The sequence below is a fragment of the Mandrillus leucophaeus genome, unplaced genomic scaffold, assembly GCF_000951045.1.
Source record: "Mandrillus leucophaeus isolate KB7577 unplaced genomic scaffold, Mleu.le_1.0 Scaffold852, whole genome shotgun sequence".
Lineage (NCBI taxonomy): Eukaryota > Metazoa > Chordata > Mammalia > Primates > Cercopithecidae > Mandrillus > Mandrillus leucophaeus.
The window spans coordinates 1,053,119-1,079,921 of record NW_012109275.1 but is presented as its reverse complement, the minus strand read 5'-3'; the positions used below and the strand labels follow the sequence as shown (position 1 = coordinate 1,079,921).

The 26,803-nt window shown below is 41.7% G+C and overlaps 1 protein-coding gene across 1 annotated transcript in view; it reads right to left on the bottom strand.

The window, feature by feature from the left end:
* Positions 1-275: 275 nt before the first annotated feature.
* The window catches only part of PAH (phenylalanine hydroxylase), a 71,142-nt gene continuing 44,614 nt past the window's right edge, over positions 276-26,803 (bottom strand). The window contains exons 5-13 of the mRNA XM_011968639.1: positions 22,025-22,092; positions 16,828-17,024; positions 14,525-14,660; positions 13,397-13,466; positions 8,801-8,857; positions 6,243-6,338; positions 5,555-5,688; positions 2,349-2,464; positions 276-1,173 (exon numbers count right to left, since the gene is read on the bottom strand). Coding sequence (XP_011824029.1) covers positions 1,130-1,173; positions 2,349-2,464; positions 5,555-5,688; positions 6,243-6,338; positions 8,801-8,857; positions 13,397-13,466; positions 14,525-14,660; positions 16,828-17,024; positions 22,025-22,092 — 918 coding nt within the window. The 3' untranslated portion in view covers positions 276-1,129. The remainder of the gene's footprint in view (positions 1,174-2,348; positions 2,465-5,554; positions 5,689-6,242; positions 6,339-8,800; positions 8,858-13,396; positions 13,467-14,524; positions 14,661-16,827; positions 17,025-22,024; positions 22,093-26,803) is intronic.

The window sequence follows — 26,803 nt, the reverse complement described above, 5'->3', positions numbered from 1 at the left end:
GTGTGAGAATTTCAAATTCAGAGCTTTAAAGACATTGTTTTTCTCCCCATTGCTTCTCAGATATTCATGTGTTCATGGCAAACACACAATCAACAAAAGTCAAAGTCTGCTGCCTGTCCAGGCATGACTTTGAATGTCACAAGGAGCCCCTGCAAAGGGTTGGAAATATGAGCCTCTGGCCATTTTCTCATGTTACAAAATTATCTAGCTAATGTATTTCTAAGGCAGTGAGAAAAATATTTCATTCCAGGAAATATCTGAAACAGCAAAATTGCTTAAACTACTAATGTTTTATTTCTAATACAAATAAAATTTTCACATGTATAGAGATTTGCTTTTCAATAATGTATTTACTTATTTATTCAATGAACATTTCCTGAATATCTACCAAGCAAGCCTTTAGTCAACATCTGCTGCATAATAAATGTCTTCAAAATGTCTCCCAAAACAGACTTGATAATTAATTGGAAAATGAAACTGGAAGTTATGGGGATTAGGTGCACAGTTTTATTACCTTATACAGCAGTATTTGTAATTACAACAAAACATACAAAAATGTTTTATATTAATATAATACTAAAGAAGTTCAATGCTTATAAATATTTTAATGGGCTTCTGAATTAAGGAAAATTTACTTAGGTACAATAACAAAGCAGTAATTGGAATCATAGTTAACTCTAACAGAAAATAAACTTCATAGGTTACAATTTATAGGAAGCCCACTAATTCAATTATGATGACAGTCTTGTGTTTTACATTTAGCCTTATATGCTCCTTTATGAATTCTCTACAAAGCATATATGAAGCTTGAATGAAGCAGGTCCCAAATTTTAATTAACCTTGATGAAATGCGACAGATTACTGATTTAACTCAATTGAGAGTATGGGATTATCATGTCTAAAGCAAAGATGACCCCAAAAGATTTACCATTATGCGTTTGAGTATGTACTCATATCCTGTCATTTCAGATTATTTTGACTTATTTGTTGTTTCTCCATCTTGTTCTATAAAGGATTTAAGCCTCTTATTTCAAATTAAGGTTTGCTTTTCAGACTTTTTCTGATAAAAGAAATAGTTGGATCTCCATCAATAGATTCACAGTTGACAGACCAAGTTCTGTCCATGGCTTTACTTTATTTTCTGGAGGGCACTGCAAAGGATTCCAATTTCACCTACAAAGAAAAACACCCTCAAAATGGGCCACTCATATAATAAACAAACACTCTTCAAGTATCCACAGTGCAAAGCACTGGGGGATAAGTGGGCTTCTTGGATAAGCTGGATACCACCCCAACTTTCAAGGAGCTTTCATTATGGTATAAGTACTTGCATGTTTTAGAAAATGCCAGAGCCATTAATGTAATCAGCATCCCTTTTCCATAGGTCACTTCCCAGGGAAGGACTTAACAGGTCTCTCCCCAGGCAAATTATTAGCCGTTCCATTCCTCTTTTACATTACCATCTACAGATGCTTCAGGAAGCAAAATCATTGAACCTAATAGTATAGTTCACACAAAACTCAAGTGTCAGAATCACCTGAGGTCTATAAACTCCCAAGAGTTATCACAGATTTGGTAAATTTAGCCTTGGCTATGACTCAAAGCTATTAATTTTTAGCTAGCTTTTCATTTGATTCTGATGCACATTCAAATTTTAGAATCCATGGTTTAAGCAGATAACTCAATTTAGATGGCAAGATCACTGGATGAAGGTGTGAGGCAGCCTTCCATTTATGCCATGTTCTCACATACCAAGTAAATGAGAATGGGAAGGAGAATATTTTAAACATAAAGAACTGCATGGGCAAGAGTTAGGAGTCAGGAAAGAGCATGAGAACTAAAAGTTGATCACTGTTGCTGGAAGAGAATGTGAAGGGCTAGAGAGATAATCAGGTGATAAATGAAGTAACCCTGTGACATTCTTAAGAGCAATTATTATAATATTCTCATTACGAAAGAAGAGTGGAAGGTCAACAGATGAGCCACTGGACAGCTTATAAAGTGGATAGAACCAGGAAGAGTGATACCAGCTGGTCACTTTGCGTAGAAGGGATGGAGAGGTGAAGGAGAAAAAGGAACATGGCGGTGACAGGCTAAGTGTGGAAAGGTAGAATGATGGTGGGAGGTGGAGTGGAATCTAGGAAGGTCAAAGGAAAAAGGACACAAAGGTAATTCCTATCTTTTTGTCAAGCTCTTCTCCATCAGTGAACCCATGGCTTAAATGGAGATGCTTTTCTCCTTAATTAAATATTTCAATAAATTTCTTATTTTTCCTATGGCAATGGTAAGGAAACACAGTCTTCTATTACTGAGAAACAGAGTGGCCTTGTAAGGTGTAAATTACTTACTGTTAATGGAATCAGCCAAAATCTTAAGCTGCTGGGTATTGTCCAAGACCTCAATCCTTTGGGTGTATGGGTCATAGCGAACTGAGAAGGGCCGAGGGATTGTGGCAGCAAAGTTCCTAAAACCAAAACCACAGGCTTGAGTGAAGGGCACCATTTGGAGAAAGGTACTCTTAAGAGAATTCTCAGTGACATTTTACTTCTCTTTTAGGAATACGGACACCTCCCTAGAACACGGTCTTCAACAGCCAGGGCTGAGGAGGGGAATGGAGTTTTAGTGAGTCTTCTTGGGAAGCCTTCTTGTGTGTATGTGTATGTACAAACACGTATATACACATATTTAGTCACTTAGCTCCAAGAAGACAGAGGTAGCTTACAGTGAAAGCACTGAATACAATAAAGCCACAAACTCCTATCATTAAATAAAATCAAGAGTGAGTAAAATCTAGCTAAAGAATGCTATATATAGAAAAAAAAAAAAAAACCTCTGAAATGCTTGACAGTCAATGCAGAGGGAAATGGCTCTCAAGTGGTGAAGAAAGCACCTTCTATGTACCAAGAACTATGTTAAGTTCTAACTGCCCAATGCTTTTTACAAATATCCTTCTTATTTAAGCTTCACAAAAACCTTAGCAGAAAGGCACCATTACCATACCCATTTTATGGATGAGGAAACAGGCTTGGGAAGGCTACGTGACTACTAAGGCAATACCGTCAGTAAGTTAACTAACTGGGAAGGAACCCAGGCAGTCTGACTCTGGCCTGGACCCTTTGCTTTCTTGCCTTTCCAATACCTTACTCCTGGATCTGGGAGAAATCCACCATGAGGGCCTCTATGAGGGACATCATGCAATACCAATAACAAGATGTTCCAAAGTAATCACAAATTTCTAAGTTGGCCTCTGGTGAACATATAAGCTGCCGTACTGAAAATACAGTGTTACAGGAGACAGTAGGGACCTCCAAGTTTGGCAAGAGTGGCTCCCCAAGTTCCAAGTCAAGCTGCCTAGGCTGAAACCCTGCCTCTGTCTATTACAGTCCTTGTGACCGTGGGCACAGGGGACCACTCTTCTGTACCCAATTTCCTCTGTAAAATCGGGGCAAGAGTAATAGCTGCCCCAGGGGGTTGCAGCAAGTGCTGTTATACTATGGAGTAAGTGCCCCATCAGTGTTAGTTGCTACCTTTAATGAAGAACAAATGGCCAAGTATGTATTTCCACCTCTTCTTCTCTGAAAAGAGCGGTCTCAGTCCGGCTAGTGGCATGAGCCATGTGTTACACATCTGTAATTTTGCCTGCTCTGCACCTCTTCCTCCTTCTTCCCATAAAGCAGCTCATTTTTTGCTTTGGGTGATTTACTCCTACCCTACTAGGTGTGTATCAGTCCAGAAGTCAGTATTTGGTGCCAGCCATCCTCTGGCGAAGAGGTAGCATGTGAACCCTGCTCAGCCAATCACGTCTCTGCCTACAATTTGAATCTTGAAATTCCAAGTGGTTAGAATTGGTTGCTCTTGGCTGGGACGCTCTGAGAGAATCCAAAGGGATGCACAGATTCCTTGTTTTGAAGCCTGTCCTTTAGCATTCTCTTTGACTCTCTGAACCACTTCTCAGCAGAATGGAGTTTTCATGGTTGTTTCCCTTGAGGCCTTGGTACTGACAGGCCTGTGTCCTGGCAAGCTCTTCCCTGCTGGTCTGGGACCGATCACATGCTGATTAGAGAGCTGTGTCCAGGAGGGCTCATCCAAATATTATCTTGGTATGACAGGGTGCTCATCAGCACTGCCTCCAAGCCCCAATGCCTGGGTCCAAACCTTGGGCCATGGAGGAAGAGGAGGATGGTGCTGGAAAGTGTCTAGGCTTCCAGTTTAGGAGAGAACTAAGAAAGCAGAGCAGGAAGGACCTGAGAGCTCTGGACAGAGCTGGAGACATAGTCATTTTAGGCCAAACCAAGTAGATTTGTGGGCCAGCATTTTACCTTTAATTATCTAAAGATAGAAGTAGACATAATTTAAGGAATATCTATTTTAAAAGAAAGAAACTTAGTCCTCTTTAAGGTCTCTTTATTCCAAAGGATTCTCAAACAAATGTTAGCTGGACCTGTCTTATCCCACAATCTTACCTTGCAAATATAAGGTAAGTGAGTGAGTTGTGTCAAAGGGATAATTTTCATCTTTCCTTGTGAGGGGCCTGGGGAGGATGGAATTTGGATTTAGAAAGGAAGAATTAAGATGTATGTTCATTTGTGACTTTGAGTTTCTCCCTCATGTCTCTCTTTTCAAAAGTGTGAATTTCTTTGAGAAGTCATTAATTCTACCACCACTCCCCGCCATTCCTCCAACCTCTCAGAGTCCATAGATAGGGTTGAAAGCTAACATACTCAGCTTCATAGACTCTCAAAGGCCCGTATGTCCCATGCCTGTCATCCATCACTGATAAGATTTTTTTAAGTGGTAACATACAATGAGTATTAGGATATCCGTGTCCAGGTTGACCCTCTGCCCAGTCTGTCTCCTGCTTGGGTGCAGGAACTGTGCACTCAGAGGGCCAATAGTCTCAGAGTCCCAGCACCGCTCCATCAGCCTCTTGCTGAACTGCCTCTGAGATTAATGCCTTCACCAATTATTTATTGAGTGCTTACTCTGTGTCAGGTATTGTTCTAGGGGCCGGAGGAAAAACAGAAAATAGAAAGAACAAAATTTCTACCCTCATAGAGCTTACCTTATGTAATATATTACAAGTTAATAAGTATTACAGAAGCACTGTAATACTTGGCAGGGATGAGTAGAAATAAGTTGGTTAGAGAAAGACATATGGAGATTAAATTTGGGTAAAGATACAAAGGAGGAAGCACGTTTTGTAGGTGTTTGGGAGAAGGAAGTGATGAAAGGACTTCCTAGGTTATAAGACTTCTTTGATTTTGTGGGGAGACTTCTGTGGCCTCTCTGTATGCAGGAGGGTTCAGTATCTGGACTTGGTGGTTGCGTTGAACAGGGACCGGGTGGCAGGGGTGTGTGCAAAGGTCAGCACGCCCAACCTTCCAACGGAGAGCAGAAAAAAAGGAGGGACGGTGGAGAACATGGGAGAGAAACTGTCTATGGTACAAAGTTGCAGTAGGCATTGGAGTCCACTCTCCTGGCCAACCACCCACAGATGAGTGCCACCAGCCAGGAGGCCCCCAGAGCTAGTGGCTCACCTTTGTCACCACCTCACCTTACTTTCTCCTTGGCATCATTAAAACTCTCCGCCACATAATACAGGGGCTGGAACTCCGTAACAGTGTACTTTTGGATGGCTGTCTTCTCCAGCTCCAGGGGAAGGAGCTTTGGCTTGTCTGATAAGCAGTACTGTAGACCCCAAGTGACAAGTTATTATCACTGTTAAATAAGGATCAGTATTCCCTACTGCATCCCAGAGGCCATTTGTGCCCCTTCTCTCATCTCACCCCGATTCCTTCTATATCACGGCCCAAATGCAGTGAGCCAAATTACTTTGCACATACTAGGTTCTACCCTTCATAGCTCATCTAAAACCTACAGCCAAGGGAGAAAGGAGTAATTCATTCCAATTACTTTCAAGTAAGGTGGTCAATAGATGATGTGGGAGCCAACCACACTTTCTGGCATGTGTTTGCATACTCACAAGGCTGCATGCATAGGTCAGTCTTGGAATCAGGAGGCCCTTTCTCCCCAGAGATACGTGTACTTGCAATTCCATTTCTATCTGTAACACCCACAGCCATAATCAAATCATAGCTGCTAAGGTACCAATCACTGAATGAGTACCCAGGTTGCATGTCAAAATGGATACAAATAGGGTTTCAACAATATCGAAAGCACAATAATGGTTTTCTGTACCCACCACTTTTAAATCCATCCTTGGTTCCTTGTTAAGGTCATACCTGTAATTCACCAAAGGATGACAGGAGCCCAGCACCATATGCCTTTATGGAGTCTCCTTGTTTGCAGAGCCCAAATTCCACAGTAAACCAGTAAATCTGGAATGGAAAGTCAATCTGAGAGCACACTGTGATGGTTAATTTTATGTGTCACCTTGAATGAATGAAGGGATACCTGGATAGCTAGTAAAGCATTATTTTGGGGTGTGTCTATGAGGGTGTTTCTGGAGGGGATTGGCATTGAGCCAGTGGAATGAGTGGGGAAGATCTTTCCTCAATGTGGGTGGGAACCACCCAATGGGTTGGAATCCAAGATGGAAGAAAAAGGCAGAGGAAAGCCACATTCATATTCTATCCCTCTTAGAACCAGGATACCCTGTTTCTCCTGCCCTTGGACATCAGAACTCCAGGCTTTCTGGCCTGTGGACTCTGGGACTCGCACCTCATCACCACCCAGGAGTTCTCAGGCCTTTGGTCTCAGACTGAGAGTTATACCATCAACTTCCATGAGTCTGAGGCTTTTGAACTTTGAATAATCTACCCCACTGACTTTTCAAGTTCTCCAGCTTGCAGCCAGCATATTGTGGGACCTCTCAGTCTCGATAACTGTGTAAGCCAGTTTCCCTAATAAGTCCCATCTCAGATTTCCCTCTCTCTCTTTATCTCTCCCTCTATACATCTCACTGGTTCTTTTTCTCTGGAGATCCTTGACTAGTACACATCCCAAAGAAGGAGAAGGCAGCAACTGCCCCAGTGCCACGGACAAGATTGCCCAGGTAGGAGCCTGTGCAGGTTTGTTCTCTAAATCAGCATGACCTGTGATCATGTCTGTGTGTCCTGTGTCTCACTCTATCCGGTCACCTGTTGAATCGAATGTTGGCTGAATGTAAAGAGTGATGAAAAATATCAGGTGGTACTAAGAAGCCCCAAAAGGAGACCTCCAACAATTTGTTCTCCATATGACAGGAACTCTTCTATCTCTTTTGTCTGTGGTGTCAACTAGACGGAGATGTTCCTCAGATGCTCTGAAGCTAGTAGAGCTCATCAGGCACAACAGTGGGAGGTAGCAGATTAGGTAGTGATAGAATCAATGAGGAGAATATCCCATCATCTATGCTAAAACTTCGGGGTGTTTCTGAAGTCAACTACTGCATTTATCTCCCCAAATAACCAAGTATTTTTCTTTCAATAACCCACAGTCCAATATGTCCTAGAGAGTTGGCCTGAAAAAAAGAATATGGGAGTTCTGGGACTAAGAGGAACCCAGAGCTCAGTTAGCTGCTAGAGACAGTCACAGTTTTGGAGAATTAGGGGCAGGTTATTAGTTACATCTGTTTATTGGACTAGAATAATTCAACCTGGGAGGGCTCTCAGAGCTCAGTCAGTCTGACCTCCTCACATACAAGTGAGGAGTCTTCAGCCCAGGAAGGTAAGGCAACATGCGTGTAGTTACACAGCAAATTAAGGGCAGCAAGAATCCAGAACTGTTCCCCAACCAACCAGTAACATTTTTCCAATCAGTAACAATTTTTTTGGGAAGTCGAACTGGTGATAAGTCATTTTAATATTGTTATGGTAGATAACATGATGCTTTGAGTTCCAAATTTATTTTCTTTGTAGAAATGAGAAATTCTATCCAGCTCTGTAGCTTCTTTGAAAGCCACTCCTTGTATCTCTGAAGCCTCTGGCATTTAAAAACCCATGTTCACAAAAATTTAAATAATTAAATTTAAATAGTTAAATTTTTAGTTGCTTTTGAGATAGGCAAGATATGAGCTATTGCATTTCATTTTTAGAGATGAGGAAGAAAAAGCCGCTTGTCCAGGGCCTAAAAGCAGCTGTCAGTGAGAAAACAACCTTCTGGGAGTTTTTAGCCTTTCTGACGGAACGAGTTCATAAGCTTCTAAAACTGATATATCTTAATAATAGATTTGCACTCACTGGCAGTCCATAATTCAATTATCAACGTTTATTTTTCAACTTCCAGCACAGGCAATGTGGCTAGTGGCTGGGGTGGGATGTAGTAAAATTAGAAATGAGTATGAAGGAAGGAAATCACCTGCTATGCAGAATTGCTGCTTCTATAGCCCCAGTGGACAAGTGTCATCAAATATACTCAGGAGAGGAAAGTGTTCAGCAATAACGGGAAAGCCCACCCCTGTTTCTCCCTCGTATCTGAGAAAGAAAAAATCCTAATGCATGCTCTGGTGTGAAAGTAGAGATGTAAACATTCCCTCTTCAAAGTTCTGGATCTAGATTACTTCATACACACACTTTATGCCAAAGGTTTTCAAGGGTTACTGTTATAGCCTGTTGGTGGGTTCAAGATACCGCTTAAAATTTAAGAGATGTAAACATCTGCAGGTAGCTGATTTCAAAATCAAATTATTAAGGAGAAATCAATCAAAATGTGAAGTTTCACTTGTGCAAATGTAATCCACCACATTCTGATTTTTTTTCCCCAGATAACCTGGCTTCCAGGGGAGTAACAAAGCTTCAAAGACCTGAGGGCCATAGCCTATAGCACTCCCAGCATCCACCCAAGGAGAGAAGGGACTTACTGTAGCGAGCTTTTCAATGTACTCATCAGGTGCACCCAGAGAGGCAAGGCCAATTTCCTGTAATTGGGGGAAAACAGAGTCACTGGAGTAGCTGGTGTCTGGCCGTCTTTAACATTCACCCCTAGGGCCAACCTGGTACTTGGCCATAAAAAGGTGATGGGTGGCCAGATGCCTTCAGAACGGCCCACATGGACCCTGAGTATGGTGTCAAGTCTTTCCTGCCCACATGTTATAGAATCACAGATCTCCAGGGCAGGGAGACCCTTTCACCCTCACTTAGTCCTTTGTTTTCACTTTATAAGTGAGGAAACTGAGGCACAGAGCCGGGAAGTGACTTGCTCATGGTCACAGGGTTGGTTAGTATCTAAAGCTTCTTCTCTTGACTCCAGCTCAGTGATTATTCATCAGCAGAACATTCCTGGAGTGTTAAATGAGTCTTAATCATGTACCCTGGAAACTTCACAGGAGAACTGCAGATAAGTAGTGACATCGGTCCAGGCATACATATAACTGGAGAGTCTAACACGTCATCGATTAATTCTCACCACAGCTTCTGTTGCAGAATTCCTCTATTGGTCTCTTTGTCTCTTTTACAGCACTTACTGCAGCCTGCCTTGTGTGTATGTGTCTTTCTTACTGTATACATTAATGCACTCTTGAAATATTAAGTTCATTCGATGTGCCAGGCAGTGTATAAAATCAGTAAAGGCATCTTGTGAATTCTAGTGGAGACAGACAATAAATAATGAACATATACATAACTATTTAGAAGAATACAAGTTCTTTGGAAAGAAGAAACAAAAGAAGAAATAAACAAGAGGGACTAAGAGCTCCAGGGGATTGAGAGGAGGCTTCGATTTTAAATAGGGTTCCAGGGTAAGCATCGTTGAGAAGGTGATATTTGTGCACAGACTTGAAGGAAGTGGGGTTGTTGGTTATACTGACATCTGAGGGAAGAACACTGTAGGCCAAGCATATAGCCAGTGCAAAAGCTTGCATTTCTTTCCCAAGAAAAGGAAGTGTTGTTTGGGTCAAGAAACAGGGAGGAACCAATGTGGCTAGAGCAGGATTAGTGAGGGGGCAGTGGCAGGTGATATCAAAGAGGGGTCCAAAGCCAGATCATGTAGAATATTTTTAGACATTTTAGGGCTTGAGCTTTTCCTTTCAGTGAAACAGGAGCCATTGCATGGTAATGAGCAGATAGAAGGTCATGATCTCACTTGTGTTATAAGTACTCCTTCTGGCTGCTATGTGAGAATAGATGGTAGGAGTTGAGGGTAGAGGCAGGACACCAGGAGACTGGATGGTAGACAGGGAACCAGGAGACTGAAGGGGCTGAGGGTAGACAGGACACCAGGAGACTGGAGATGTGGAGGGTAGACAGGGCACCAGGACACTGGAGAGGCTGAGTGTAGACAGGACACCAGGACACTGGAGAGGTGGTGGGTAGACAGGACACCAGGAGACTGGAGAGGCTGAGTGTAGACGGGACACCAGGACACTGGAGAGGTTGAGGGTAAACAGGACACCAGGCCACTGGAGACATGGAAGGTAGACAGGAACCAGGAGACTGGAGAGGTGGAGGGTAGACAGGACACTGGAGAGGCAGAGGGTAGACAGGACACCAGGAGACTGGAGAGATGACAGGTAGACAGGTGACCAGGAGACTGGAGAGGCTGAGTATAGACAGGACACCAGGAGACTTGAGAGGTGGAGGGTAAACAGGACATCAGGAGACTGGAGAGGTGGATGGTAAACAGGACACCAGGAGACTGGAGAGGTAGATGGTAAACAGGACACCAGGAGACTGGAGAGGCTGAGTGTAGATGGGACACCAGGACACTGGAGAGGTTGAGGGTAAATGGGACACCAGGAGACTGGAGGAGGCCAGGGTAGAGACCACTAGACGGGGCCAATGAGGAGGCTACTGCAGTCACCAGGATGAGAAATGATAGTGGCTGAGACCAAGTTGGTAGCAGTAGACATAATTGAAATGGTCAGACTCTACACATATTTTGAAGGTAGAAAACACAGGATTTTCTGAAAGATTTGTCGTGGGGTTAAAGAGAAAGGAGCTGGTAATGTCCCAAAGTACTTATGGTTTGATCAGCTGGAAGGGTGGAGTTCCTGTGAACTGATAGAGAAAAAGCTATCCTGGAGAAGGTTTGCGAAGGAAGATCCATAACTCAGTTTTGGACAGTATGATAGAGATTTCTTATAGACATCCAAGGGGAGATGTTGAATAGGCAGTTCAATATGTAAGTCTGAATTTTGGGATGGAAGTCTTGGCTGGAGATATAAATGTGTCCATCATCAGAGTAGAGATGGTATTTAAAGCAATGAAATTGAGTGAGATCACCAGAGGAGTGGATGTAGACAGAGATGAAGACTATGATTAGACTCACTTTGAAGCAAGAAGCTACATGGTCTATATCTCTGTATCACTCCCTGGGCCAAGTCCAGAGCCTGGTTTGGATTAGGCTTATAAAATGCTTTCTGATTTAGAGTGAACTGAATTCAAATTCTTAGCCTGGATCTGCTCTCCTGACCCTCAGCCATCTCCAATCCATCCACCCGCCCAGACATACCACAGTCTCAATTCAACTAGAAACCACTGATAAATCCAAGACCAAAATGGCGCCTTGTTCTCTTAGTCACCATTCTTTGTGAGCCTAGAGCTTGTCTACAACAAGGGGCCCAACATCCCTGTGCTTCAGTTCCACTCCATCCTGTACTGTAGTGGGAAGCAAGTCCTTCCTCTGTTTAACAAGGAATGTTCTCAGGAAACTTTCAACACGTCTCACTGCCTTGGGACCATCCAGATCAAAATTGGAACCATATGACACTGATGCCCCAGGAGCCCCTGTTTGTTGACTTGAGTAACCATCCACTCTTCTGTGGGGTTCCCCAAGTGGAAATGGCTTAAGAAGGACTGCCACTTAGCCTCTGACTTCATAAACTAGCTTCTGGTGGTAAGAATAAAAGTTTCCTATTCTTCAAGGAAAAACTGATTGTTTTGGGGCCATAGTAACAAATTCAGATTTTAAAACTGTCCCAAGCAATCAAAGATATCTTGGCAGCCTAACCACACTTCTGAATGTCATTGGTGATCCTTCTACAGTTAAAGTTCAACTAATCCCTAAACAGTCCCACTTCCAAAAGTCCAACAATCTTTGAACTCCATAATTCCTCAAACCTCACATAAAAGTAATTTTTCCTTTTGTTTAGAGAGGCTGCATCTTACAAGTACAGTTTTCCCTCACTTAGCAAGCAATAAATTCCAGTTTTTTGTTTGTTTGTTTCAAATATTTACTGGTAGCTTCTTTATTTGACCGTGGGAATGTTTATTTCTTTCAGCTAAGGGAAAATGCCCATTAAATTCACACATGATCCCATTATTCTGAAATCCCAATACTTGGCTCAGCATTTGCTCATAGGTCATTCCATTTGATTCTCATGCTTCTTTGTGACGAAGCTGGCTGGTGGAGAGGGCTTTTGACTGATCCACATTTATTAAAAAGGAGGCACAGGGTGGCTGATAATGTAACCCCAGGTCATACAACTGGTTAGTGGCAGGGTTGGAGCCTTGGTACATCAGAACACCATTCAACCTTCTCATGATCCCAGCTACCAAACCATGGTTTCAGGCTGCCTCTCAGTGCCTGGAGAGAATTAGTAGAATTATTTTACTCAGCCCAAAACTTTCTTTTTTGGCCAGGTGTGGTGACTCTTGCCTGTAATCTTCTCACTTTGGGAGGCTGAGGTGGGAGGATTGAGGTCAAGAGTTTGAGGTCAGCCTGGGCAACACAGTGAGACTCTGTCTCTACAAAAATTAAAAAATTCAGCCAGGCATGAAAGCACGTGCTTGTAGTCCCAGTCACTCAGGAGGCTGAGGTGGGAGGACTGCTTGAGCCCAGAAGACTGAGGCTGCAGTGAACCATGATTACTCCACTGCACTCTAATCCAGCCTGGGTGACAGAGTGAGACCCTGCCATAAAAATAAAAAAATTTAAAAAAAAAAAAAAGCTTTTTTTTTTTTTTGAGCTTGTTAACCACTGTGAAAGATGAATGAAATTCTAGGTTGCAGGGTTGCAGCTTTGATGATGGTGATAAGATATTCAGCTCATTTTTATTTCTTTGTTAACTGTAAGTCAGGGTTTCAGCATTGAATTCTTGGCAAATGTCATCTCACTTAATTCAAGCATATACACAAATAACTGCCTGACAAGGCAGAAAGTTACAATGGCCCTGAAAAGGTGAGGGGAATCCACTAAGACACTGGAAGAAGGTGAGGTAGTTCCTGCATGGGCATCAGGGAGGCTTTCATGGACGAAAGGCTCTAGCAGGAAAAATGAGATTAGTACATTGAAGAACACACATACGATTCAGAGGATGAGTGATGCACCAACACCATGCTTGATCTCTGAAATGGGTATTTAGCTTCCCAGAACCACTCACCCATTTCAGATGGGATCATAGAACTGTACCTGGTTTCCACTCTTGCAGAGGGCATGAGGGCCCCTCCCTGGGCTCAACTCATTTGAGAAATTCAGGTCACAGACCTATAATTAGAAAGCTAAAAAATCCATTCTTTACCTGGGAAAACTGGGCAAAGCTGCGATCTGAAAACAAGGGCACATGTCCCAACAGCTCATGGCAGATGTCACTGAAAGACAGAAAGCACAGAGAGCTTGGAGGGGAGGAGGTTTAAGCCAAGCCAGACTCAGTCTTTCCATGTGAGGAATGGGTAGAAAGAATGGAAATAACTCTTTTAGGCTTATAATCTCTCTCCCAGGAATAACTGATATGCAGAGGTTGGGATCAGAAAAGGCAAGGTAAAAGATAAAAAGAAGAAAAGGAAGGAAAAATAAGAGACAGGTACAGGGCAGGGCACAGCAGCCAAGGGTCTTAGGAGTATGCCCAGTGGGGTACAGGGCAGAAGAGCTAATATTTCTGTGGACATGCTCCCATATACCTAAGCAAGCTATGAGTCATGAACACTTCTCATCCTGTCTTCTCCCTGGTATTGACTTCCCTGGGCAGATACAATATGCTCAGCTATTCCACTGGGAACTAAAACAAAAACAGTGCTGCTCTTCTCTTAGTCTGGAGGTGGACAGCAGTGAGGGAAGAAAACCTACCTTTACTTAATATTTTATGTGCTATGTCCATTTGGAACAGGCCTTTTTGGATTTGTAGCAATGAACTTTATGGGCAAGGAAAAATAATTTTGGATGTTCTACTGAATTTTTTATAAGTTGCATAAGTTTTATCAGACTAAGGGGATAACTAAACACCCAAGTAAGAAGCATAATGGCTGCCATTCTCTCCCTCTACCCAATACACAATCTAGGCAAAGAAAGATAAGAGTAATCTAGATGTATACTTAGGAGGTATTGAGATAGCTTGGCTGCCACTTGTTCCTGTTCTCATTTGCAACTTCATAGCTTTGACTTTGGAACTTGATTGGGATCTCTCATTCTCACTGCCAAGGGAGTTCTGAGTTATTGGATCACAGGATGCCCAAATCTCTAATCAGTCTGGTCTATCTACTTGGATGGAGAAAATCTCCAGAATAGATGAGTTGTTTTTAGTACTATCAGCAAACAGTCTAGACAACTAGTCCTATGGACCAGCCAGTAATGAACCCAAATCTCATTCTTGCAGCAGGAAAAGATGGTGCTCATTGTGCCTGGCAACTAGTAGCTGGAGGACAGTACTCACGGTTCGGGGGTGTACATGGGCTTGGATCCATGTCTGATGTACTGTGTGCAGTGGAAAACTCGGAAGGCCAGGCCACCCAAGAAATCCCGAGAGGAAAGCAGGCCAGCCACAGGTCGGAGGCGGAAACCAGTGCAAGCTGGGATGCAAAGAAGAAAGAAAACTCAAAGCTCTTCACCACTGAGCCAGAGGCACTAGGAGACCTTCAGGTAGTGGAGTAGCACACATAACTGCCCAGGGACATAGGCTTTGATGCTAGGCAAACTTGGCTTCAGATGTCTGCCTCGCTGCTTTCTAGCTAGGTGATCTGATCAAGTAAATTCACATTTCTGAGCCTCAGTTTCCTCATCTGCATAATGTAGACAGATACTTCTTAGAGATGTTTGAAGAATAAAAAGAGCTAATGAATATAAAGTACTTAGCACAGAGTCTAGCACATTGGAAACATGCAATAAATTTAGCTTTCATTACCATTTGTTAGGGTGGAACAATTATTCCCTACTTCTCCTGCTTCTAGAGTGAAAAGGGAATTTGTACCTCATTTCCCAGAAGGTAAGAGTATGGATAGAGTGCTTCCAGCTTCTGTCCTGCACCTCACACAGTCCACCCCATGAGTAGCAGTGACCTGTCTGACTGGAGCATTTGGGAAGAAAATATGAATATTATCAATTTAACTCTTTCTGTACTGCTCTTTCTCTTTTGATTGCTCACAGAGGACCTCATTCCAGTCTGCTCTTGGCCATGCAATGGACTGTGCTGCATGAATTGCCAGGTAAGTTTACCTAATTAAGGGGTAAAATATTAGCAAGTCCATCTGTGTGCACATCTATATCACATTCTCTAAATCGCTCAATTTTAAAGTTGACCTCTGATCACCATCTCTATGTATCTGTCTCTCAATTTGTTCCAAACTTTAAAGGATAAGGACAATGACAGTGATAATGGTAAAAATAGCTAACACTATATATTACCTACTGTATGTAAGACACTCTTTTAAGCTACTTTATGTGTGCTACTAATCCCCACAATAGCCCTATGAAGTAGACACTCTTATTATGCCCACTTTACAGATGGGAAAGCTGAGACAGAGATAGGTTAAAGGTTTCATTCAAGGTCACAGCCATAGGTAGTCTAGCTTCAAAGTCTGTTCTCTTAATTACTATTATGTAGCTTCCCAACTGCTAGTATTACTGTTTTATTACTCTTATTATTGGCCATGGCAATGGGAGTAATTAGCTAAAGAAGTCTTTGAGATCTCCTTGCCTCTTGCCCCCTGTTCTCTGTGTCTTCAGGCTGAAGTACACTCTGCTTGGACCCTTACTCCACTCTTTATCTAAGAAGCAAAGACTTTCTAATGGAAGGGACCCAAAAGGTCATCGAGCTCACCCCCGATCTGTCCTGGCTACAACTTCCCTTCCTGCCAAGTAATTTCCCTGGCTCATTGTCCCCAGAGTGGCTCATCTCTGCACAGCTCTGATATATAGAAACTTTTGTAACCTGTAGTCTGTCTCCCTACTTTTGCTTATTCTACCTGGCACACAGTAGGTGTTCAATATGTGTTAGTTCATTGTTTTGTTTTTGCTAAATTAACATCCTCTTAGCAGAAAGAGTAACACCTATTTCCCCCTGAATATATACTGTATGGAGAGGCCTGCAACTCAATGTATTTACCTATTGAGCTACTCAGGTTTCAATTCAGTCCAAATTCACTGAATACCTGCTGTGTATGCAAGACTGTGCTGAGTATTTTCATATGCAGCATCTTACTTCATTCTCGTAATTTCCCTATGGGAAAAGCTAAAGCGTTGATACAGTGTCCATTTGACAGATGACAAAACTGAGGCAGGTTTACTCAGCTGGAGGGTGTCAAAGGCAGGATTCATACCAGATGCACAGACTCAGAGCTCAGGGCTCTTGGCACCATCCCCAAAAATAGCACATTTCTTACACAAACACACACTCCTAACTCATAACACAGCAGGAGCTACAGGGAAAAAACAAAAAACAAAAAACTCAGTGAAACAGCTTGGGCTTTAAGTGTGAAAGAAAATACTTTTCAGGGACATGTACACAGCAAAATCCACAGCCTCAGGTGTTTGATTGAATGAAAGTGGATAAACACAGTAGAGACTGGAGGGAAGGTAGAGCACAGTGAAACTGAGTTCTTCCTGGAGGAATCAACCTGCATGCATTTCTACAATCACATGCTTTCATACTCGCCTCCACATACGTCTTCCCCTTCCCTCTCCTCTGCTTCAATCCTCCCCCCACTTTCTGCAGGGTCATTGACCCTCATGTGGACTTACTCTGCAGAAATTGAGAAACGTCTTCCAGCTGGGGAATATTATCTTCACGGAAGCCACAGTACTTTTCAAGAAGTGGAAAAATGTGATTGTACTCATAGCAAGCATGGGTTTTATACAAGGACTTCAGAGTCTTGAACACTGTACCCCAGGTTTTCTTTTCTTCCTCTGTGTATTCCACTCGAGGGATGGGCTGCCCACTAGAATACAGACAAAAATAGGTGTCTCAAGCAGGGCAAGGGCACAGCAGAATGCAGGTTAGGTTAGCAGAGGGAGTCAGAGGCCAGAACCTGTGAGCTGCCATCACTTGCTCCAGTGAATTTCATACATTATTTGAAAGAGAAAAATTACACATCTTGATACAGGAAAATTACTGTTTTGATTTCCCACATGAAATTGGCTAAGCAATGGTTAACCACTTTGATTAAGCAATGATACAGGCTGCATTGAGGATTTGCTCTCACATTCAGGAAATCACTTGGTTTTTCTACTCTTCCAATTCTCTAACTGCTTACCTAGGGTGGAAATTCACTTACCTGCACGGGCCAGTCAGGTATCACAAACGTGTAAAGTTTCAGAAATAAGGCAATAAGGAGAATGGTGGCCAGCTGGTGAATGCATTGCCTTTCTAAACCCGGGCATCTAAGTCCAGTTAAAGCAAAATAGTGTATTTTTATGGTGTTAACTAAAGCAATTATACCAGTGAGCTGAACTGGATTTAATATGTAGGCCACGAATCTGAGATCCCCTTTGTTTGGTAGGCATGCACTTATTGGGTTTGATATTTCTTCTCCTGCGAAGTTATAAAGGTATTTAAATACAGGCTAAGTAAGATTCCACATTGTATACATATATCAAAACATCATGTTGTACACCATAAATATACACAATTTTTATTTGTCAATTAAAAAAACTAAATAAATAAATAAGTTCTAGATCAAGGATAATAAATATTGGAACAAAGGAGAGAAAATTTTATAAATCCATGCTAAGGTATAAAATGCCTTACACCTTCTCTACACTGAGCTTGTTCAAGTACATATGCCAGGCCCCACAGATTCTGAATCTCTTGGGGAAGGGAAGGCTCACATATCTGGAGTCTAGTAAGCTCCCCAGGTGACTCTGATGCAAACTATAGTTTAAAAGTCATTCGTTGTAAAAGTCCTTTTGAAAACCACCTGGGAAGGAGCTGTGTTCTGAACAGCACAAACAGATGAAAACCAAACAAAGCCTGACTTCAAAGAGCAGTGACTCTTCCCTAGGCTGCAGGCCTGTTTCTCTAACAGGAACACAGAGTCTGGGACAAAGTGAGACTGTTTATCTCAGAATTATGGATCATGATTAGGCTCCAGATTAGGTCTTTCTTGCCCTTTCAGAATTGTACCTCATCCAAACGCATTAGAGCACAGTCTTCGTTATTGTCTACAGATGAGTGACAGGGATTAGGCAAAAAGATAGCATTTTGCTTAAGTATTGAAAGCCAGACAAATTCAGAAGGTCTTCTGGTAACCAGCAGTGATGGTGAAAAAAAAAAAATCAAGTAAACTCTTGCCCAAGAACGTGCCATTATCAAGACTAAGAACTGATACAGGAGACGAATAGACTTTGGAAACAGACAGAGACTGTTCAATCCTTGGCCCTGCCATTACCTAGCTGTATCGGCTCAGGCAATTCAGCAAAAATCTCTAAGCCTTAATCTGCAGCTGCTACATGGGCTAAACATAAGTAACTATTTAAATTTAAGTCTAATACTATGTATAAAGTACCTAGTATTAGTACTGACAAATCCTAACAATTGGATAATTGATCATTACCATTATTACCGATTCTAATTTTAAAAGAAAGGCATCTGTTATTCCTGGCACAAATTTCAAGAGATGGTAACATCCTGAGCACCAAGATGTTCTGCTGGTTGACACCTGCTGTTCTAGGGACTCAACATCTGTTCCCCATTCATCAGTAAAGCACCTTTCTGCCCTCTCAGTCTGTGAGGTTCGGGTGAGGAGAGACTCCATTCCTACCTTCAGAAGTGGGCATGTGACCAGGCTAAGCAAATTGAAATCCCTCATTCCCCTGCATTGTGCCTGGCTGACAGATGGGCCTATGTCCTAATCAGAGTCAGTGGACTCAATGCTAGAACTGTGGTTGACCTTGTTGGAAATAGACAGGACCTCTAACTGAGTTGAGGTATCAGCCTAGAGGTGCTAGGTTCCCTCTCCAAGAGAAATGAGGCCAAAGTCTGAAAGCAAGGCCAAAGCAAAGGACACTAGAGTCAGAGAGGCAAGTAATGAGACACTGAATCCTGGACCTGCCTGAGCCTAAACGACCCCCCTTAAACTCTTCATTTATAGTATCCAGTAGAGCTTTCCTTTATGTTTGAGTTGTTTTGCAGCTGAAAAATATAAGCTCCTATGATCCATTTTATCTATTCCTAGATAAAACTTAAAAGCCCAACCTCCACTCCAGTAATATCATCAAAACCTGCTGTAGCAGTCTTCCATATGGTTCTAGACTCAATTCCTGGCTCTGCCTCCAATTCACCATTTTGAATCTTTACTCTTATATGGTCTCTTGGATTAATTCATTCATTCAACAAATGTTAACTGAGCACTGTGACAAAACAGTCAATTACCCCTGCCCTCATGAAGTCCACATTTCCAGTAGAGGGAGACAGAAAGCCAACACAACTCCATTAGATGGTGAGAAATGCTACAGAGAAAAAAAGGACAAAGGTATAAAGAGTTTCAGAATGGGTTTTCACTTTTACATAGGGTGTAGAGAGGGGCATGGCTGAGAAGGTGACATCTAAATGAAAACCTGAGGAGATGAAGCCTTGGTGCTTCACTCTGGAGTCTTCCATTTAGCTTGAACATAACTATTTGAGATTCTGATTCCGCTTTTCTGCAGGTTAATCTGGTTAGCACCAGTCCCTGAAGTCTAAAGCAGTGACAGCTGTATCCCCTTCATGCAGGTATTGGGGCTGCTCATCCCAAGCTTGATAGCAGTGGCTCAGCACTCCCTGCTTTCCTGGGAAAAGCAGGAGAATCTCAATTCTAACTCTGCTGCTTCCTAACTGAGTGAGACCTTGGTCAATTGTTAAAAAGCAAATCACAAACAAAAGCACAAAAATGTTAAAAATGTGACACTAAACAGACCATGTAAAGGACACAGGTTGACAAAATGAGGGTAGAAACAGAAAGGTAGAGTGTTGCCTTGTTGGACCTCAGTTGGAGATATACACCTCAGTAGAATCAAATTTTTTCTCCTGCTCTGTGCAAGTCTGGGAATGACTGTGAAAGTGTACAGTGAGTATCAATTTTGGGGTTACAAATACACTTAAGTAGGCAAATTCACAAAGTAGAATCTGGAAAAAAAAAAAAAAAAGGATGAACTATATCAGACCCTGAAGTAAGACTATTTACTATTTTGAGACTAATAGACTCTAGTAAGACTAGAGACTATTTTGAAGAAGGAAGACATAGTAAAAACAGCATCAAAAGCTTAAATGACATGAGATAAAGTAAGATCTGAAATAGGCTTTGAATTTTTTAAAAGGCGAACCCTTAACTAGCTACACGACCTTTGGCACATCAGTTAATCATCTGGCATTCATCTATAAAATGTGAGAAATTGACTAAAAAATTTTAACGTACTTCTGAGAGTCCAGCCATCTACAGATGATTTTCAATAACCAATGTAAATGATTAACATGCAGGATTGTGAGGTGATTCACCAATTTCACTCTTCTTCATAAGGTTTCACATTTCTATGAGAAGGAGGTTGAGGAGGATCTGTCTTCGCTCTCCCCAAGTCCCAGCAACCCAGAAGTAAGTGAATGTACTTTCTAAGCACCTCCTCCTTGATTATATGAAGTGCAGTTTCTAGACTCTAGGAGTCCCCAGACACTCAGAAGAGTGGCTAAAAGTACCCTTAGAATTCAACAAACCTGAGTTTAAAACCTGATTATGTCACATACTAGCTACATGATGTTGGCAACTTACTGAACCTTTGTAAGCTTTGATTTCCCCATCTGAAAAATGAGAAGTTATTATTATTAAGGCTAAACAAAATGATATATACAAAGCATGTACCAAAGCCCCCAGACACATAGCAAGAAGATAACAAGTATGATCTGTTATTGCTGACTATCTGAAGAACTCTTGCCTGCACCCGCTTTGATGGTGTCCACCTGACTGTGCTGGGGCAAAGGTGGGGTCAGGAGAGGGAGGTCACCATCTTCTGTGAATCCTGCTCAGCAGGATCCAAGGCCCAGATGGGCTTAGATCTGACCAAAGACAGCACATTTTTGAATCCTTCCACTACCAAAAGTCATTCAGAAAAAAACTTTCCCTCTCTTTTTCTGGAGGTTTTTCCATGTTGAAAGTAACTTTGTATTCAGTATAGAAAGGCCCAGCATCTTCTCCATCTCCCTGAGATTCTATCAAAGCTGTCAAAGTACTATGCCATGAGCATTCTGGACAACTTTTACGTTTCTTCTTGTGTATGTCTTTTCTTAATCCCTTAACTCAATAACGGCACTTGTCAAAACACTGTTTCCCATGGTGGCATTTCTGTAGTCCCTTAAGACTCAAAAGAGCAAAGCTGTTGTCTTCTCAAACATGTTTGATACTTGCATTTTCTTTCGGCTAAAATAGGGTAGGAGAGGAACACAGAACCTCAGACAGAAAAAAAACAAAACAAAACAAATCCTAAAATTGTCCTTCACAGCTGGGTCAGACCAGATAAAAGTAGGAAGCTGAAGTTTGGCTGGCCTGAAATCTTGAATGATTCATTATTTCAGTAAAGCAGCCAGCTCCTTCTTGAATGTAAATGATTCTCTTTCGTTCTTCCCTGTTTAATGTGCAGAAGACCGGAGGCTGTTTTATTCAGGACTGAGGCCTTTTCTAATTACTGCAGACACCACTGAGTAATTAGACAACAAAGCTTGGGAGAGAGCAGGGCCCCAGCACAGTGGGTAATTTTGTTTTGTCTAGCAGCAATCGTTTTTTATCGTATGTTATTAAAGGGAGGGTTTAAACACACCCCCACACACATACACGCACGCACGTGAACACATGCACACACAGAAGGCAGGACTCTTCAAGCTGGTATTTTCCATTCTCAACTGGATGAGGGCAAGGGAGAAACAGGCTAGGGGTGTGTTTTTCTCTCTTCCCTGCAACAAGCAAGGCAGACTTACTGGCGGTAATTGTAGGCAGTGTCAGCAAACTGCTTCCGTCTTGCACGGTACACAGGATCTTTAAAACCCTAGGAGAAAAGAGACACCTGATTTTCAAGGCTTCATAGAAAGAGATCTGGTACCTTTGTGAATGCTTTGAACGGGGGCTCTTGAGCCATGACAGTGCATGTCTCCTTCCCTTGTTTATACCCTAAAACTAAAGTCTTGGTTAAACTTAGGATAAGCTCTCCTGCTCTCCAGATATTGTGAGTGACACCTGGTTAGTAACTCCTTCGATTTAGCATGAGCCTCCTTGCTGTGGATTCCAATGTGCATGCTCCGTTCTTAAAGAAACCTCATCTACAGCATATCTGACTGACACACTTGCTAAATTAGGCAAAGTTCATAGGATGGATGTCTATGATGAAGATATACAATATCCATTTAATTCCTGATTGAGGTATGTGTCTAGCTCTACCTTTTAATTTCTTGATAGAAAAAGGTACATGCTTATTGCTCTTGCAATTTTTAAAAATACGATTTATTAAATATATACTCTGTGCCCATCTGTGAGTACTAGGAACTGATTTTACATATAATTCTCACAACAAACTTGCAAGTTCGACGAGTATGATTATCCTGTTCTTTCCAGAATAAATGGTGGTTCGGAGAAGTGGAGCCATAGTGGAGGTGAGGCTGGGATTTAGATCACCATCAGTAATTGTCAGCCTTTACAACCTGGCAGGGGCCTAGCTAACTGAGAGTCTGTCTCAGGACCTAAAAAAGATGATAATGGCTTCTCCTCTCAAGCTGACTCACAGGCAGCCTTTTCCCAGTGATTTGTAAGCTCATTTCTTTTCACTCATTTCTGAGTGAAAAGAGGCTAAGTGTGTCTTTGAGTGTTTGGGGTGGAAGTGGGATTCCAACTGATTGAAAGACAATTTTCCAAAAAAAGTTGATTGCAGTCTAAATTTCAGTAAGACAAGAGACTGATGTCATTGCTGTAGAACTCTGCTGTGGTTCTTCCAAGCCTTTCCCAGTAAGCCATGCCATCCACCACTTCAGCTCACAATTTCTCTGCTCCACTGTCCCTCCAAACCAAGGCAGTAGTGAATTCAAAACAAAAGCTTATATCACAGAGTGTAATGTTTAAAGGAGCTTTTAAAAAGAGAAATATTCCCTGATTTTTAGATATTGTTTTTTGTTTTGGTTGCTTGATTGGTTGAATTTTTATTTTGGCAGAGTTTCTCTCTCTCTCTCTCTCTCTCTCTGATATATATATATATATATCTCAGGGCCTACCAGTAATTGTAAAGACACAGAGGGCAATGTAATATAATGTAATTTCTTCTGAGAATCTGCAGCATTGATTTTGGCACACAGAAAAAACTACAGACACTTGTTGGAAGAAAGGAAGGGAGGGAGGAAAGGAGTTAATTAGTTTATTTCCTGGAATATATTTTGAAAAATAGAAATATCCAAATGTTTCACACTTGAAAAGTGAAGTAAAACTACTACACATTTTTTTTCACTCCAAAGCTAAATCCCAGATAAATAATGTGATTACTCTGTTTAGAAAAGATTTTATGACGCGGTTATTACAAAGTATAACTCTTCCTTTCCCTAGAGCACTGAATGGTTTTTAATCATTAATTACAGATTAGAAAGCTTAGGAATCTGAGGACTTAAAACTACTGTTGTGCCTCATTTCTACTGGGTGAAGATAAGTTGGTTTGAGATGATGTGGTTAAAAAAAAAAAAACAAAAAAAACAAAAAAAACTGGGCAGCATGATTTACTTTCCAAGCATCAATAACACACCATTTTAGAAACCTGTCTACTGGACTAATCAAAGAACATTTATTTGTCCACATCTCCATACTTGGGGCTCAAAATAAAAATGTAATATTGGTCAGTCATTAAGGTTTGATTGTTACAGTCATTCTCACTTGCCATTCTTATTGAATAGTTAGTAATGAATAGCCTTCTTCAGGCCCTAAGGATAATAGGTAGACTTCTGACCCTGTAAGGCACCTTGGAGAAAAGTCCATTTCTATATTTTGGTGTTGAATTAAAGAATATAAAGCCCATGGAGCCATTTGCCTAAAGGCCCTAAACTACAGAACTAGCACCTCCATTTGGATTTTGTGGCCCTGCCTAGGCTGGCAAGCTGAGATTTGAGCACTGAAGTAGGAAGCCAGGAAGAAAAGAGAATTCCTTCAATCCATGGATTTCCACTTCATCATGCTGCTTCTAGGAATGAGATGTCCATGAACAATTCTTACCCCCATTTGCCTTTATTGTTTATCTTTCATGTACCTTGCCTAGGTGGTTTAAAGATTTTCCACTTGTGAAAATAAAAGCTAATGTAATACTGTATATCCAGTTGATATTATCAATTATGTCATATATCAATTAGGTCAGAGGAAATATGTAAGTATATAAATGAAATGACTAAAGAAATACACCAAACTCTAACAAATGTTACCTCCAGGTAGTGGGAAAAATAAGTAACACTAACAGTTGTATTCTTGAAAACTATTTATGCTTTTCAAGTTTTCTAATGTGAGAATGGGTTTCTTTTAGAATAAGAAAAAAAGAAAATAGTATTAAATATCCATCTCAAATCATTTTAGTGAAGTAGCAGGAGATTCACATGAGAATGTGAGAATGGGTTTCTTTTAGAATAAGAAATAAAGAAAATAGTATCAACATCCATCTCAAATCATGTTAGTGAAGTAGCAGGAGATTCACACACTGGTATACAGGAACACACACACAGATAATGCACTATACAGATCTTCCATGTGGGAAGGCTTCTAACTATGACCCTTTCCAGCTCCTGGTTTTTAAGAAGTTCATTATCAGCCTGCAAGGGGCCCCCACCAACCAGGTTGCAAGGAGTTTTGCTTTCTCAGTTACCAGTGGTCAGACATCTCTGTGGCCTGAAGCCCAGCCTCTTGGGGATTTGGCCTCGCATCCCTTGGGCTACCAGATGATCACAGGGCCTCTGTAGCTGTCCATGTGGAGTACATTCTGAATCAAATCACAGTTGGTGATGACTGATCACCCTGTCTCAATTTAGACTAATAGCAGCAATTTCAGTAGCACTGCATGTAATTTATTTATAATCACCCTGTCTCAATTAAACTAATAGCAGCAATTTTGGTTGCACTGCATGTAACCAAATATGTTTTGACAGGAAAATATATTGTTGGTGAAGGAGTGGTGAAGGGGAGGGAGAGGGGATAGGAAAAGACGGGAGAAAGTCGAGAGAGTTCTACAGGACGCAAGTCATGACATCAACTGGAGTCTGCATGTATTGAGAGGTATAATTTGTGTGTGTGTCAGTTTAGCGGAGAGGGTAACTACATATATGGAAAAGTCTTGAGTACTCTTGTAGACAGATATTTATTCCATCATTTCCTAATATCACAGTTAAGGTTAAACCTCAGAAGTGCTCTCTTTAGGCTAGTGAGAACACGGGTTTTAATGTCAGAAAAGTTGTGTTGGAATACTAATTCATTTATTCACTAGGAGCATGGCCTGGGGGCGGCCAGGTTATCTCTCAGCCTTAGTTTCCTCAGCAGTAAAATGAGACTGTCAATCCTACCTGCTTCACAGTGTTGTATAGTTTAAGTCAGGTAATGTCAGCAGCACATTAAGTAAAATTCGGAGCACATCGTAGGCACTCAAAGAATGATGCATTTGTGCAAAATGGCGGGAAATCCAAAGACAGAGAAGTCTGGCTCAGAACATAAAAAAGATATACTCTGGAATGGGTCAGTGATCCCCACGAGCCACATGGGGCTTTTACATCTACAGAATTCTTACCTTGCTGTGTATATTGGCTAGGCCAATAACAAGAGGCATTTTGCATTTTCCATAACGTTTCATGACAACTGGGGGAAGGATGGAACACAGAAGACAAAAGGTTCAAACTAACTGACATTTATTAAGTAGCTGCCATTCCCATCCTAGAGACGCTGGTCAAGGAGGACTTGCAAACAGTAGACTAGGGGACTACCGACCATTCCTAATTCCTTCGCTCACCCTACAATTGGCCAAGAAGCCTATTTTGGAAAAATGTATGTACCTAGTTGCCCAAGCCCATAAGCTAGGAGTTATTGTTTTACTTCCCCCTTCTCTCTTCCTTCACATCCAGCAACCAATTTCTGCCCATTCTACCATTCAAACATCTGAGTCTGTCCTTCCGACTTCATTCTCACTGCTGCACCTGCATTCGACCACCACCATTTCTTGCCTGACTATTGTAGCTGCTGTGTAAGTGGCCTCTCACCCCCGCCACTTCAGCCCAAATTAGATTTATAAAGTGCAGGTCTGGTGAGGCCACTCGCCTCCTCAAAAGTCCTTCAATGGCTTCTCATTGCTATTAGACTATTGTCCAAAATATTTAGCACGGTCCACAAGGCTTTACATGATCCAGCTCTGTCTATGTGTCCAGCCCTGTGCTGACTCACTTTGGCCTTCCTAGGATGCTCCAGAGTGGGACCCTCTTCCCCACTTGTTTAGACCAATAAGTCACTACCTGTTCTTTCTGTCTTCCTGGATTTTTCCAAAATTTATTGGCTTCCCTCAGTGTGCTGTATATTTCTCTTTTCAGGTGGTCTCACATGTGTTAATAATGATTAAACTCAGGAAACTCTCTTACATATCACTGGATTTTCGGGGCATAGCACATTCAGCATACCCCCAAGCAGAAGCTGTTGAAAAAACTATGCAAAACAGGCTGGGTGCGGTGGTTCATTCCTGTAATCCCAGCACTTTGGGAGGCCAAGGT